Source organism: Lepidochelys olivacea (assembly GCF_965140295.1).
Source record: "Lepidochelys olivacea isolate rLepOli2 genome assembly, chromosome: 6".
NCBI classification, from domain to species: domain Eukaryota; kingdom Metazoa; phylum Chordata; order Testudines; family Cheloniidae; genus Lepidochelys; species Lepidochelys olivacea.
In genome coordinates this window covers 98931733-98945358 of record NC_140416.1, presented here as the reverse complement: position 1 = coordinate 98945358, position 13626 = coordinate 98931733, and the positions used below count along the sequence as shown (strand labels likewise).

At 36.9% G+C, this 13626-nt stretch overlaps 1 protein-coding gene across 2 annotated transcripts in view; it reads left to right on the top strand.

Moving 5' to 3' along the window:
• TRIP11 (thyroid hormone receptor interactor 11) overlaps positions 1-13304 on the top strand; it is a 65515-nt gene extending 52211 nt beyond the window's left edge. For both annotated transcript variants that reach the window (XM_084632375.1, XM_084632376.1), the window contains 5 exons: positions 5195-5276; positions 6183-6297; positions 6920-7045; positions 8506-8650; positions 11149-13304. In XM_084632375.1, the coding sequence (XP_084488501.1) occupies positions 5195-5276; positions 6183-6297; positions 6920-7045; positions 8506-8650; positions 11149-11369 (689 nt within the window). In that variant the 3' untranslated portion in view covers positions 11370-13304. The remainder of the gene's footprint in view (positions 1-5194; positions 5277-6182; positions 6298-6919; positions 7046-8505; positions 8651-11148) is intronic.
• Positions 13305-13626: the final 322 nt, after the last annotated feature.

The following is a 13626-nucleotide window of genomic DNA, read 5'->3' as shown; positions in this document are numbered from 1 at the left end:
TTCTTTCATAAACAAGCTGGAGATTAATGATTCATTGACATAGAGTTTTAACATTAAAACAATGTTAGGAAACCTTAAAAGGCACAGTAACATTTTAGTAAAAATGATCAGCTCTGCTTTTTCATATCTGTATCCGCACATTGTATGATACAGTCTCAAGTTCACAAAATGAAAACTTAGTTGTGAAAATTTAGGTATTTGTATATGGCAAACATCAGTAAGGTTAGATTGTGAGAATATTAGTTTTAAAACAGATGCCTTTGATGCAATTCAAATAATGGCTATATGGAGAACTTTGGATTTGTTTTATTTTTATTGTTGAATTCATTGTAGTTGTCATCAGAGTGGTCTGAGAGCATCAAACGTTGTGCTAGCTCTCCTACACAGTTCTGTCAATATAACCCAGTCCTGACTTGTTATCTCTTCTACATTAGTCATGTTCCTTTCTTGAGGCAAGATTTACAGTTATGCTATTGCCTCACATTTTATGGTGGTTTTGTGATCTGAAATACCCACAAATAATTAAGAGTACTGAGCTTGTTAAATAATCTAGCCAAGTTTTAAACCCTTTTTTCCAGGCATGAGGGGATGTTCTGCACCTGTCTTGTTACCTTTTCCTTCTCTTCTCCTTCGCTCTCCTGACTATTCCTCCTTCTGCCCCCCATTTAGGTGACCTAGTCCAACCTGCTTTGCCATTACTCCACTTGCATGCCTTGCTTTCAACCTACCCAGTCCACTGCATGGATTCAGGCTTGATATGAGGATCTGGGAGTAGGAAGAGAGCCAGAAGGTGTCCATGTTAATTAGTGTCTGAAGATGAGGGGATGGCAAAGGGTCACTTGTGCCCTGCAGTCACTAGCAGCTCTTGGTTTCTGCTCATTCTCTTCCCCCTGTCAAAGGGAAATTATTGAGGGATCCTTCTTTCCCTGGGGAAAGGAGCCCAGAGTGTCTCGTTGCCCCCTGTAATGGTAGCTTCTGCTGTTGAGCAATGAACATATTCATCTGATTCCTACCATTCATTTTAAAACTTTTTTGGTGTTTTTATTTTTTTTGTTCCTCATCTGCATTGATCAACTCATTCTTGTCCCTTAAAACAAACTTTTCCTTTTAAAGCAAACAGATAGGAAAGCTTGGGGTCAGAGAGGAAGTAAGGGTGCAAAGTAATTTGGCAACTCTCAACTGTTTCAGCAACAATTCTCCAGAAAAGCTGTGACTCTTACTAGTTGATTGAATGAGTGTTTACTCAAATTCCAGTTGTGTGTGCAAAACTTTGGCCTCCCATGGGCAAAGTTTGGGGTATTTTTCCCTAGTTCACATATGACTTCTACAACGTAAATTAAACATCAAGCCGCGACATGAATGTGCAGCTAGTTACCTTTTTTAGTGAGTTGAACCATCTGTATAGCTTGATTTCAGTATAGTCGTTCCCTGTGAAACTCTTCCTGACACCAAGGACCAAACTGAACCTTGGTGTAAGCAGACAAAACTCCATCTCTTTTGTGAGAGGGTGTGCTCATGCCAGAGTGAACTGAGTCCCATATTTTTGCATTTGGTGATTGTGATGGTGGGAAGGTTGGTAGGTCTCAGTAGGTTTGAACTTAGAGGTAAGGTTGGATCTTAGTATGATTTAAAACAATAATGTGATATTTGCAGTGTTGTTTTAGCCATCTTTGTCCCAGGATATGAGAGACAAGGTGAATGAGGAAATATTCAGATCTCAGGAAGAGCTCTGTGTAACTTAAAAGCTTGTCTCGTCCACCCACAGAAGTTGCTCCAATTGAAGACACTACCTCACCTACCTTGTCTTGCTTAATGTGATGTAAGCAGTTTAATTTAAAAACTTGATGCATAAGGGAAACAACATTTCACTTGGTTACAAGTATCTATCAAACAGTAGATTTTTTTTTTTTCTCAGAAAAGGCTCTCAGGTTTTTAACACGTTATATATTCAAGACAACATATGATGTCCTGTTGAAAATGGGCCAGATACATTCCCAGACGCAGCTTTTTTGGCCAAATCTTTTGAAGAATTTCTTTATGGATTTTTTTTTGGCAGTAGAACTGATATTTAATGGGAAAATATAAGACGTACCAGATGCAGTTTTTTGATTTGCCATAAATGGTTAACAAATTATTGGAGACTGTCATAAATGTCTCATTTACAGCAATCCATGCTGAATTTTGTCTCCGGTCTCGTCTGCTATGCACTCTTTTCATACCCATGAAGTAAATGATTAAATTGTATTCAACTGTGAAATTATACTTGTGATGTCACAATACTTTAGAAGGAAATATATTTCTGAGATGTGGACTGATTAGAAAACTGTTTATTCATTCTACAAATGAGAGTAGATTGACCCTTATTAAACTTATGATGGAATATAGCCATTAAAGTGACCCTTAATGAGCTCATGATAGAATAAATGTTTTGGCAAAAGTAGAATAATATATTTAGCAAGAATATTTTCACTTTAAAAATGTATTGGTAATGTTTGTATTGACTATGAGGAATAAATTTTGAGATGGTCAGTTGAAAAATAGTGTAGGCTAAAACAACATCATTAAGTTGAAATATGGTCAATTTTTTTTAAAAAAGGGAGGGGAGCTGTTAAAAGCTACTTTCAGATACTACATCTGCTCCTGAGTTTCCTTGTCAATTTTTTGGTTTTCTAATCACATTTTCCCATTTTTTAAAACTATTTTCTCTTCCCTGTTGCTCTCTGAAAGACCTACACAACATACAATATCAACTAACATATATAGGCCCCCCAGAGCTGTCATCTTTTCTTAAAATTTCTTCCTTTAAACTTTGGTCTTGGGGAATCCCACATATTAAGTTATTTTATACACATGCTAATTTATATCTTTAAAACCTTGATTTTAAAAGCAATGTGATTTTTCTCTCCCCCACGCCCTTTAATGTCTAGGATTTGCAAAACTTTTGTAATTTTCAAATGTGTTTTTGTATTTAAGCAGCCATTCTTTGGCACTTTACGCATCAGGATGGTTTTCTGATCTCATCGCACCCTCAAAGTTTGTTAATGCTAATATGTGGGATTTCTCAATATACCCTTGTATTCAGAGTGTAATTGATACTGATGTACAATAATAAATCTGATTGCTCTCTCTTTGCAATTACACACACCCCTCTAATAATCAATCTATAAATAGTGTATAGAACAGTTTTTGTTTTGAATAAAAAGCTTAATCCTTATGCCCCTAGAGTATGATTTTCCCAGCATTACACTAGTTACTTTCCTTCCGCTCTGTATTCTATAAAATTCAGTTTGTGAAGCAAAATTATTACAGTTATACTTGGAGTCCTCAAACAGGATACATTAGAACATATCAGTTTCACAGCTAAGCTCTTTGATGTATATAGAAAGTCCTGCTGAGGGTGGCATGGGAGTTATTACTGTTAATTGAGAAAACCCCACTGTGCCAACACGATTGTGGGCTGAATATTACAAAGGATTACAAGCCATGTGGAAATTAGAGTGACGTGTTTTTCCATGTATGTCAGATGATTTGTTACAAAAAAGGTAAATGAAGTTACCCCGCAAATACATATTTACTTATTGATAGTTCTTCATAGGAATTCTACTTACATATTTTAGTGATTGGGGCTAGTAGATGTCCATATCTTATGGTCAGCTTCTTAATACAGAGAATATTGGATTTAAATTTAAAAAGTTTACTTAAAATTTACAAGTATAATTTGAAATTCTGACATATACACACACATGAGCGGGGGAACCTTCTGGAAGGGTAGATTAACTTGACAGACATTTCCTACAGGATTGAAGATGATAGCCACTCAACTCTGCAGAGGAAGGGAAGGAAAAGCTCCTGGTCTCTGTTAGTGTTAGTTTATTTGAGAGTGAAATCCATTTTACCACAGAAGCTCTGCACGAAGCTCCTGTGTCCCAGTTAAGCCTTATATGTGGTACATAGATATTTGTACCTGCCCTTTGCTTTAGGGTGAATGTAACCCTGAGGGAATATGTCTTGCAAAATCCAAACTTGGCAATCATTTTAACCCTAGTCAGGGGAGAAGACATCTCCAGGGTCGTTCATGTCATGAGGGTGTTTGTCAAGGTGGTCAGCTTCAGTATAATCTAGGCAATTGTCCATGTAGCTGAAGTGGCTAAGGGATTCTCTGCCACTGAGGTGAAACTGACTAATGAAACCTTCTGAAAGGGCCATTCCCGTGTCCTGCATGTTGGTGACAAATGTAAACTAGACAAAGATTGATCCAGGTGGTGCTCAAACTGCAAAGAGGCCATTTTCCTTTGGGATTTGCCAGGATGATGATAGGAAAAGAAACCACCATAGTTTAGCATTTAACACTACCGTTTAGCATCTGATACTACCCTGGAAATACCTTTTAGTTCAGGGGTCGGCAACCTTTCAGAAGTGGTGTGCCGAGTCTTCATTTATTCACTCTAATTTAAGGTTTCGCGTGCCAATAATGCATTTTAACGTTTTTAGAAGGTATCTTTCTATCAGTCTATAATATATAACTAAACTATTGTTGTATGTAAAGTAAATAAGGTTTTTAAAATGTTTAAGAAGCTTCATTTAAAATTAAATTAAAATGCAGATCTTATCAATTTAATGTGATCCTTGCCCTTGCTGAGTTTTCCAATGTCTGGCGTGTATTTGGATACTTTAAGCTGCACACAGGCTTCTAAGTGATCAGTTGTTAACCAGCTCCGAGAGGGACAGAAGACAGATTTCATGTGTGAAAATACCTGTTCACAGAAGTATGTGGATCCAGATGCTGAAAGCATTGCAAATGTAATTTTCTTCAAACAGTTAAATTTCACTGGCAGGGACATCCAGTAGGTCAGAATAGATGCCCCATGATCTCTCTCGGTAGCTTCAAGCACACTCCGCAGATCTCCAAACTTTGATGCCCACAATTCTGAGCTTTTTAACTGAATGAGCTGCTGTCTGTGCTTTGGCTCACTTTGCACTGAATGTGCTGGGTATTTTAGCTCATATTAAAATATTAAATACCTTATTAAGTGAACACTTTCCAAATACATCTTTATTTAAAAAAAAGCTTATTTTAATAATATTGATGCATTTTATTTGAAAACATAAACGTGTATATGACGTTGAAGTGTACATTATCTTAAAATCTTCTATTTTAGTTAATTTACAGTGAAATTACATATTAATTCTCTAGGTGAGCTCAAACAAGAAATGTTAGAAGATGCACAAAACAAACTAATGAACCTTATAAACAGCACAGAAGGGAAAGTGGACAAGTAAGTGACTCTCTTTAATTGGTGTATTTATAATTTCTTTGCTCTTCATCCTATACATCCCTTCTTAAAACTACAATAACAGCATAAGAATAGTAGTCATGGTGTAGAATTAGGTTTCTGCATAAAATCTTTCAAAAAATAGTGAATACATGATATTTTCCATTGTACAGTCATTTTAAAGATTAGTTTTGAAAATGGAAATTAAAATGTTTGTCTAAACAAAATTAGCATTATAGATGCTTATTTATAATTCTAGTTTGACTCTAATTTCTTTACTTTCCATCTGTAGTTCAATGCATATACATTGTAATCTGTATAGGGCCTTCTCACATAGCTGGTATCATCTGGATATCAGACTCTCATTTGGTTCCCCTCTCTTAGAATTGATATTAAAACTATAGCCACACTACTGTTTCCTCCCTTAGGACTGGTTCAAGACAGTACTTCGCTTCTTGTTTACATGCTATCGTAGGTAGGGATGATTTCCTACTCGAACGAATGAACGTTTTACCAGATTGTCCAGTTTACGTCAAAGCTAACTCATGCAACTTCAGTTTAGTTTCAGTGGAATTTTCAGTCTCTCTCTCTCGCTCCATCTCCATGAAATATATCACTTCCTCAGCGTGTGAATTATTGTTCCCTCAGTCTCCGTAGATAATGCCGTTTGCAAGCGTCTCCAAATTATAACCCACAGTATAGGAAGTGTTTTGGGAGCTTAAAGGAAATTTGTGAGGTTCCCATTTATTTCTTGAATCATACATTTTGACTTTGGTGTATCATGATGATAAATTAGAAAAGAGTATGTGAAATCATTTCAGGAATAAGGATTAATATGTTAATATTTTGACGCCTTGAGTTCTGTAAAAGCTGAATGGATTAATTAGCTCTTTCTCTTCATTTTTGTAGGGTCTTGATGAGAAATCTCTTCATTGGGCATTTTCATACTCCAAAGAATAAGCGTCATGAAGTCTTAAGGTTAATGGGAAGTATTTTGGGGATCAAAAAGGAAGAGCTAGATCAGGTAATACTGCATTAAAAACTAGACTTCCTCTTTCATTTGACATATATTTGTGATGTTAGTAAAACAGAATGTTGTTTTCTGCTGCTACGTTAAATGTCAAGGCAAAGCAATGTTTATGGAAAATAAAAAATTTGGCCTTTCATCTGTGTTCATTCTTAAAGAGGGGCATGCTGATCCTACTGGATCTTATGATGATTTTAATAGAATAATAGATGCAGGATGTCATTTTCTCTGATGGATGTTGATGTAGTGGAAGGAAAGAGCTTCACTTGGTTGCTAGTACAGTAGCTGTAATATGACAGTCTCAGAATGTTTACTTCAGTTAGTCAAACTAGTTTAACTCATATATATAGGCTTATTTAAACAATGGTTTTATGCATAACAGGATTTTAGATCAGGAGGATATTTCAGAGAGGTGGAGAACAGTTTTCAAGCTTTTGTCAGTAAATAAGGGTTCGCTGTTCATCAGTAGGATGATCTGGATCAGTTCCCTTTGCCATTTGTGAGCAAATGTAAGGGAGCCAGGCCATAAGCTGATTGTTTTGTTTGCTTTTTGTTGGTTGGTTTTGCTGTTTTTTCTTTGTTTCAGCATTTCTCTTTTTTTAAAAAAAATTCTCTCTAGTTATTGTCTGAAGACCAAAAAGGTGTTACAAGATGGGTGACTGGTTGGCTCGGTGGAGGAGGAGCTGGATCAAAGAGTGTCCCGAGCACACCTATAAGACCAACTAATCAATCGGTTTTCAGTAGCGTAAGGATTAATTATACAGTTCTCTGCATTTTAATGCAAAAACCATGACAGTTACATATAAATGCTAACATTTTTAGTTTTGGTATTTTGGTCTTGATTTAATGTTGGTTTTATTGATAACAGATCTTGAATTACTTGTGTGGTTAGTGCAACTACTTTGTTTTCCAACCTTTTTTTAAATGAGTAATAAATAGAAGGTTAAAAATCATATTGGCCTGAGGTCCGTGCTAAGTGCTGGGCTACTACCAAAATATTACAGCTCTTCTAGGGACTGATGACACCATTGTCCACCAGGGACCTTTATTGTGTGGACCTTCAGAGTTAGAGGTTAAATATGTTGTTTGAAAGCTGGGAGTTTTTTCAGCAGGCTGCAGGATATCAGACCATGAAATCATACTTTGATTACAATTTTGTCCTTCCCTTTCCCCAAGTGCCCCCCCCACCCTCCTTTCAATTTTAACTTGAAAGCTGGAATTCCTAGCTTTTCTGTGCTGTACATCATTGGTCTTAGGTTCAGAAGTTCTTGAGAAAGCAGCCACTTTTCAAGTTGTATAAAGTGGTGATTCTGACACAGTAGAATGGAGCTGGCGTTGGTGGTCGGCAGAATGGGATGTTTTTGGGGTTGTTTTTTGTTCACTGTTCCACAGAATAAAAATGTTGGAGAATTGATGTAAAGCATTAATCTCTAACTGTAAGGTTATGGGAGGATACTGGCTACTAAAATGACCCAAGCAATGAAGTGGAGTAGTAAAGTAAGTCACCAGCCAGAGTTGTGATTTTTAAGGTGTAGATGTCAATTAATTTAATTTAGAACAGGTTTTTTCCAGTGTGTTTGCTAATTATAAAAATTGACTCAGTAGCTTCACAGGCATAAAGAGGAAGGTTAATAATTTTGTATCTGCAGTGCTTGTTCTCCTAGCAAAGTCTGAGTCTGATGCTCTTGCTGACATCATAAGCAGTTCCTGTTCCCATTGCCATGGCATAGTGTCTCAGGTAAACAAAGTGGAGAAAGTAATGGCCTTTAAAAAAAAAAAAAAAAATCTGGCATTTTCTCCTCTTTATTAAGCTGTTGTAACTTGAGTGACAATATTCCTGTGTCCATGTTCTTCTGCTTATGATGTCAGTAGCAGCATGGGATTCAAGAAACAATCAGACTTTGATGGTGGAGGTACAAATGTTACCTTTGAAATTATTAAAGTTTTAAATTATATTTTTGCTGTGTCACTGAAGGTTAACTGATAATTTTTTAAATAAATTCCATGATCACCACATGTTAAGGTCTGATTTCTCGTGACCTTAGGACTAGAAAAATTCTAGTAGCCCAGTAAAAATCTTTTCGGGACCAGTCATACTTTCTAAATCCTGGCCCCGAAGCAGTTACTAATTAAAGAAAATTATGTTCCTTAATGTACCCATAAAATTATTGAAAATGTTCTAATTAGTGGGCATGTTCTTTCTAGTCCTTTTCAGAACTGTTTGTGAAGTTCCTCGAAACAGAATCACGTCCAAACCTTCCCCTACCCACACTCTCTGTTCACGACATGAAACCTTTAGGAGCAACAGGAATTTGTAATCCTAACAGTACCAGATCCAGCAGCCTTACAGGTAACAGCATATCTTAGTGGAAAATTTTGAAGTTCTGTGTTAAACTTTAAAGGGAGAGGGAGAGACTGTGTGTGTGTGTCCGTCCATCCTTCCGCCCTTTCATTCTGATTGGATATTCTAAAGGGCATATGGGAGTTAAGCTCCTAGCTCCTTTAGACCACTTTGAAATTCTGTTTCTCCCTTCCCCCATCCCCCAAAAAGTCCCCTTAATCTCTGAGTGAATATATTGCTTTTGATGGTGAGAGCCAGCACTAGAGCCAGACAGATGGTGGTTAATCTTCCCTGCATGTGGTTATGTCTGTGCTCTAGTCCTGATTTGCAGCATCCCTGCTGTTCAGCCTGGGTCTCATAGAGCTAACAACGCCAAGCTTGTGGTGGTTTGTGATGTGTAACACCAGTTCACTTCCTAAGTATTAGGCTAAAACTAGCAGATTAGTTCACATTTTTAAACAATCTGAGATTGATTTTTGATCTGAGAAAGGATCTCTAATTTGTTCTCCACGTTGGTAAAGTCAGAATACTTGAACAATTATGCCTATGCTTGAAATACTTCCTAGCAGGTATGTGCAAAAATATCAATTGACTTTCCTTTAGATTCTGATCCTGTAAGACACTGAGCACATGCTGCTGAGTAATATATGTTTAGGATCCTCAGCACTTTGTAGGATCAAGTCCTTAATTTAATTAATCAGAGTTTTGCATATGGAATGATTTTTTTTAATATGCTTTTTAGGACTTCATCTTTAGATGCCAACTGTTGCTGATCATAGAACCTTTTTAAATTAAAACTTCAACAACTGTAAGCTGCAATATTAAGTTTTAAATAACTGTTTCATGCTACAGGTAAATTGGAGAAACATAAAGAATGAATTTCCAATTTGCCCTACCAGCTTATCTCTGAAAGTAATATTTTCAGTAAAGCTAAATTAGGTCTCATATTTCTTTGTACTCTTGTCATTTATAATATAATAGGCAGGGTACCCTATTTTATTTGGCAAAAGCCCATTTTCATCGTATGGAAAAACTAAGTTCTGAGGTACTTTATTCATTCAGGAACCATATTGTTCCCTTATAAAACAAGACACCCATCCTATATCCCTTAATTGTTTTGGTATCTAAGTTTTCAGTTGCTAGAGATAAACCATATGGAAGAAGCATAAGATAAGGATGTAAATCCCATACCAATGCAAAAGGACGTGAGTAGCCTTGCTGTATTTATAGGAGTTTGAGCCAGTTGTGTGGTAAAAGATCTTCTTTTTAAAAAAAAATAATAAACCTATTGAATTATTATGGAGTGGCAGTAGCAACTTAATTTCCACTATAAACCTGATTATTTTTGCCTGCTTCCTCTTCTGATATTTGAACTCAAAAGAAAAACATAGGTTATATCTAGGGCCCTACCAAATTCACAGTCCATTTTGGTCAATTTCAGGGTCATAGGATTTTAAAAATCATAAACGTCACGGTTTCAGATATTTAAATCTGAAATGTAAGTGTTGTAACCTTGGGGATCCTGACACAAAAGTGGATCATGGGTGGGGTCGCAAGGCTATTTATTGGGCGGGGGAGGAGGAGAGCGCTCGCGTTATTTCCACCCTTACTTCTGCACTACTCGTGGTGGCACTGCTTTCAGAGCTGGGCAGCTGGAAAGCAGCGGCTGCTGGCCGGGCCCCCAGCTCTGCAGGCAGTGCCGCCGCCAGCAGCAGCACAGAAGGAAAGGTGGCATGGTGTGGTGTACTATTGTGGGGAGCCTCACGGTATTGCCACCCTCGCTTCTGTACCGCTACTGGCGGGGACGCAGAAGAAAGGGTGGCAGTTCCATACCATGCCACCCTCACGTCTGTGCTACTGCTGGTGATGATGCTGCTTTCAGAGCTGGGCTCCCAGCCAGCAGCCATGGAGCTTCCTGCAGCTGGGGGGGTTCCCGGAGGTGGGTCTGACCCAGCCCCAGGAGTGGTCTCATCCCTCCCCAGCCCAGCTGGGACTAGCAGCTGGAGCCTGATGCACAGTAGGAGCCCCCCAGCCCTGCCACTCCACTCCACTAGACAGATTTCATGGGGGAGATCAGATTTCACAGTCCGTGATGCATTTTTCATAGCTATGAATTTGGTAGGGCCCTAGTTTTATCTGGGACTGAGAGAATTTTTATACTGAATTTGAAATTACTTGAACACAAGCTAGTATGGGCAGGAGTTTTGTATAAGAGGGGCAGATTGTGAGAAGTTGATACATGGGCAATCAAAGCTGGTATAATTTTACCATTGGGATGTAATAATAAAGCAGATAAGTTGAGAGGATGCAGAGTTGTGAAAGGCCTTGAAGTGTAGGGCAAGAAGATTCAATTTGATGCAATGGAGGAGGAGGAGCCAGTTGAAAGCCAGCTGCTTTCTACACATACGTGTTGAAAATTGGTGGATTGTGAATGTTTTCTAACGTGATTTTTTTTGTTTTTTGGTTTTGTTTTATTTGTTTTTGTTTTTGTTTTTTTTAAATCTCAGAAACTACAGGCTCAGGAACCAGTAGAAGACCAGATGTGAATCCATTCTTGGCACCCCGATCTGCAGCAGTGCCCCTCATCACCCCCACTTCTCTTGGAGCAGGTGGATCGGGGCATCTGCTTATGAAACCTATTTCTGATGCCTTGCCTACTTTTACACCACTGCCAGTGCTGCCTGATGCCAGTGCTGGTGCTGTACTAAAAGACCTCTTGAAACAATAGATGGTTTTGAATCAATATTGATGATGATAGCACTTTAAGGAAAATGAGAACTCTATATTTTAGATAATTTATCACAAAGAGGCCTTTTGTAAAAAGTTGTGTACTTGTTTGCAGATGTACATCGTTTTTCTTTTAAATTTAATTATGAACTAAACAGTGCTTTGGAAATTGTAGGAGTCACGGAAATAACTGTCCTCTTTATTCATATTGGTTCTGAGGTAGGTTTTAACTGGAGAAAAATTATTCTATCTCAGTTGTAGAATTGTAAAACAAACTGTTGGACTCATAAACACTAGCTATACTCTTGAGTTGTTTCAGGAGTGCAACAACAATATTAACTCTTCGGTTTTGGGGTCAGTTTGTCAAAGAGCACAATCTGTTGACAATGGGCATGTGAGGAACCACCACTGCAAATTAAGATTTCTAACCAAAATTTATACAATATTTGGGGTGTGCATTCATGACACAAATTCCAAAGAATGAGGTAGGGAGGCATGTAGGAGCTTGATTATTGGAGATGACAAAAATACTTGCAGTTACTCAACTATATTTATGTAAAAAGGTATCCCTCTCTTAATAAGAGGATAAGTTGCACCCCAAATTTTGGACCACTTTGAGGCACATCAGTCCTTTTTGCACCAGGAGCTACATTTTTCCCAGTCTAATAGCCGCTTATGGCAATCCAAAGTCACTGGCACCAAGGTATTAATTCTGGAAACAAAGGAGTTGGAGAATATCTTTGATTTTTTTCTAAAATCTTCCATGTGGTGCATAGCTATCAATGGAGAATTTAACAGGTCCATGGGAATATTAATATATATACACATGCTGCAGTACAGTAATGGTTTAAGATGTATATTTAAGACTTTTATCTTGCAGGATTTGATTTGAAACAGGTTTAAAGTTTGAACATATGTATAGAACTTAAAGGTAAACAGATGTTTACTTATCCCAGATTTGTAAATAGGTCTATATAAGACCATAGCCAAAGCCAATTATTATGTAAATTTTGCTGTGATGACTTGTACATTTTATACTACATGTTGCAGATAAAGTATTGAATTGCATACTGAAAGTTAAAACTGACCTTAGAAAAACAGTTAAAATCTGCAACAAAGTTTCTTCATTTAAAAATGTCTAGTTTCTAATCCTGTTTGTCATCCCTTGTTTAGTCAGTGTTAAAGGTGATTATTGTGCAAGTTCTATATTAGAACTGTCAGCCTTTGATCCTCTCCATTTTTATTACATACCCTTAGTTTAAATCATTATGAGAGTTATGTTTAAATAAAATTAATCACAGAATCTTGTATAGAATCTGCCAAAATAATGACTGCAACAAAACTTTTCTTTCTTTATTTATAGATAAAATGGTAAAATCCCTTCATTTCCTTTAAACTCTTCTCTAGCAAAATTTCTCAATTTGTTACTCCAGTCATCACGAAGAATTCAACTTCGGAATCACTTTCATACAATGACATTCCCCAATGTAGCAGTGTTTTATGGATTTGAAATGGAAGGTTAATGCAAATTTAGAAGCAGATCAATCATGCTAAATTTTTGTTTCAGATCACTAGTATCTGTTATAAAATCTCTATTATGGATAAATTAATGAATGCTTTAAAGTCCTTTGAAATTTGATTTCTGAAAGGTCAGCAAGAATATTTCATGTATGAAAGCAAGTATTATGTTGTATAAGAACTAAATTTTAAATTCCTATTAAATTTTTGGATACCTTTGTTGAGAATATTCAGGTAGGTTACTTAAAATGTGTATTGTCATTGAAAAACCACCATCATGGAATGGTTATTTTTTGTCCAAAAGACTCTAAAGAAAGTTTAAACCATGTGGTGTGTCTGTGCAATCTCTTATATTCGTGTAATTATATTTATTTCGGGGTGAGCAATCACTTCAAATAAAATCCTTTTGATGAGCTGATATATACAGAAATATTTACCTTTTAAAAATAATGTATTTTACAGATTATTCATACAAGTGGACATAGGCTGGCAGCTGTCTCCTGAATATAGTGGTTGACAGCCACATTTTGGCTGATTACTATTTTTCACAAAAAAGTCATCTTGATTTTTAAAAACTGTATAGAACTTAAAATGCACAGAAGTGAAACAAGTTAGCTTCATAGCTACCAGGAAATACTGTATATTGGGGACCATTGACTTCAGTGGACTTTAGATCAGGTCTTTTATGCAATAGCTTGGTAACTGCCACCTAAATCTTCCCATGCTATGGAAAACTTGGG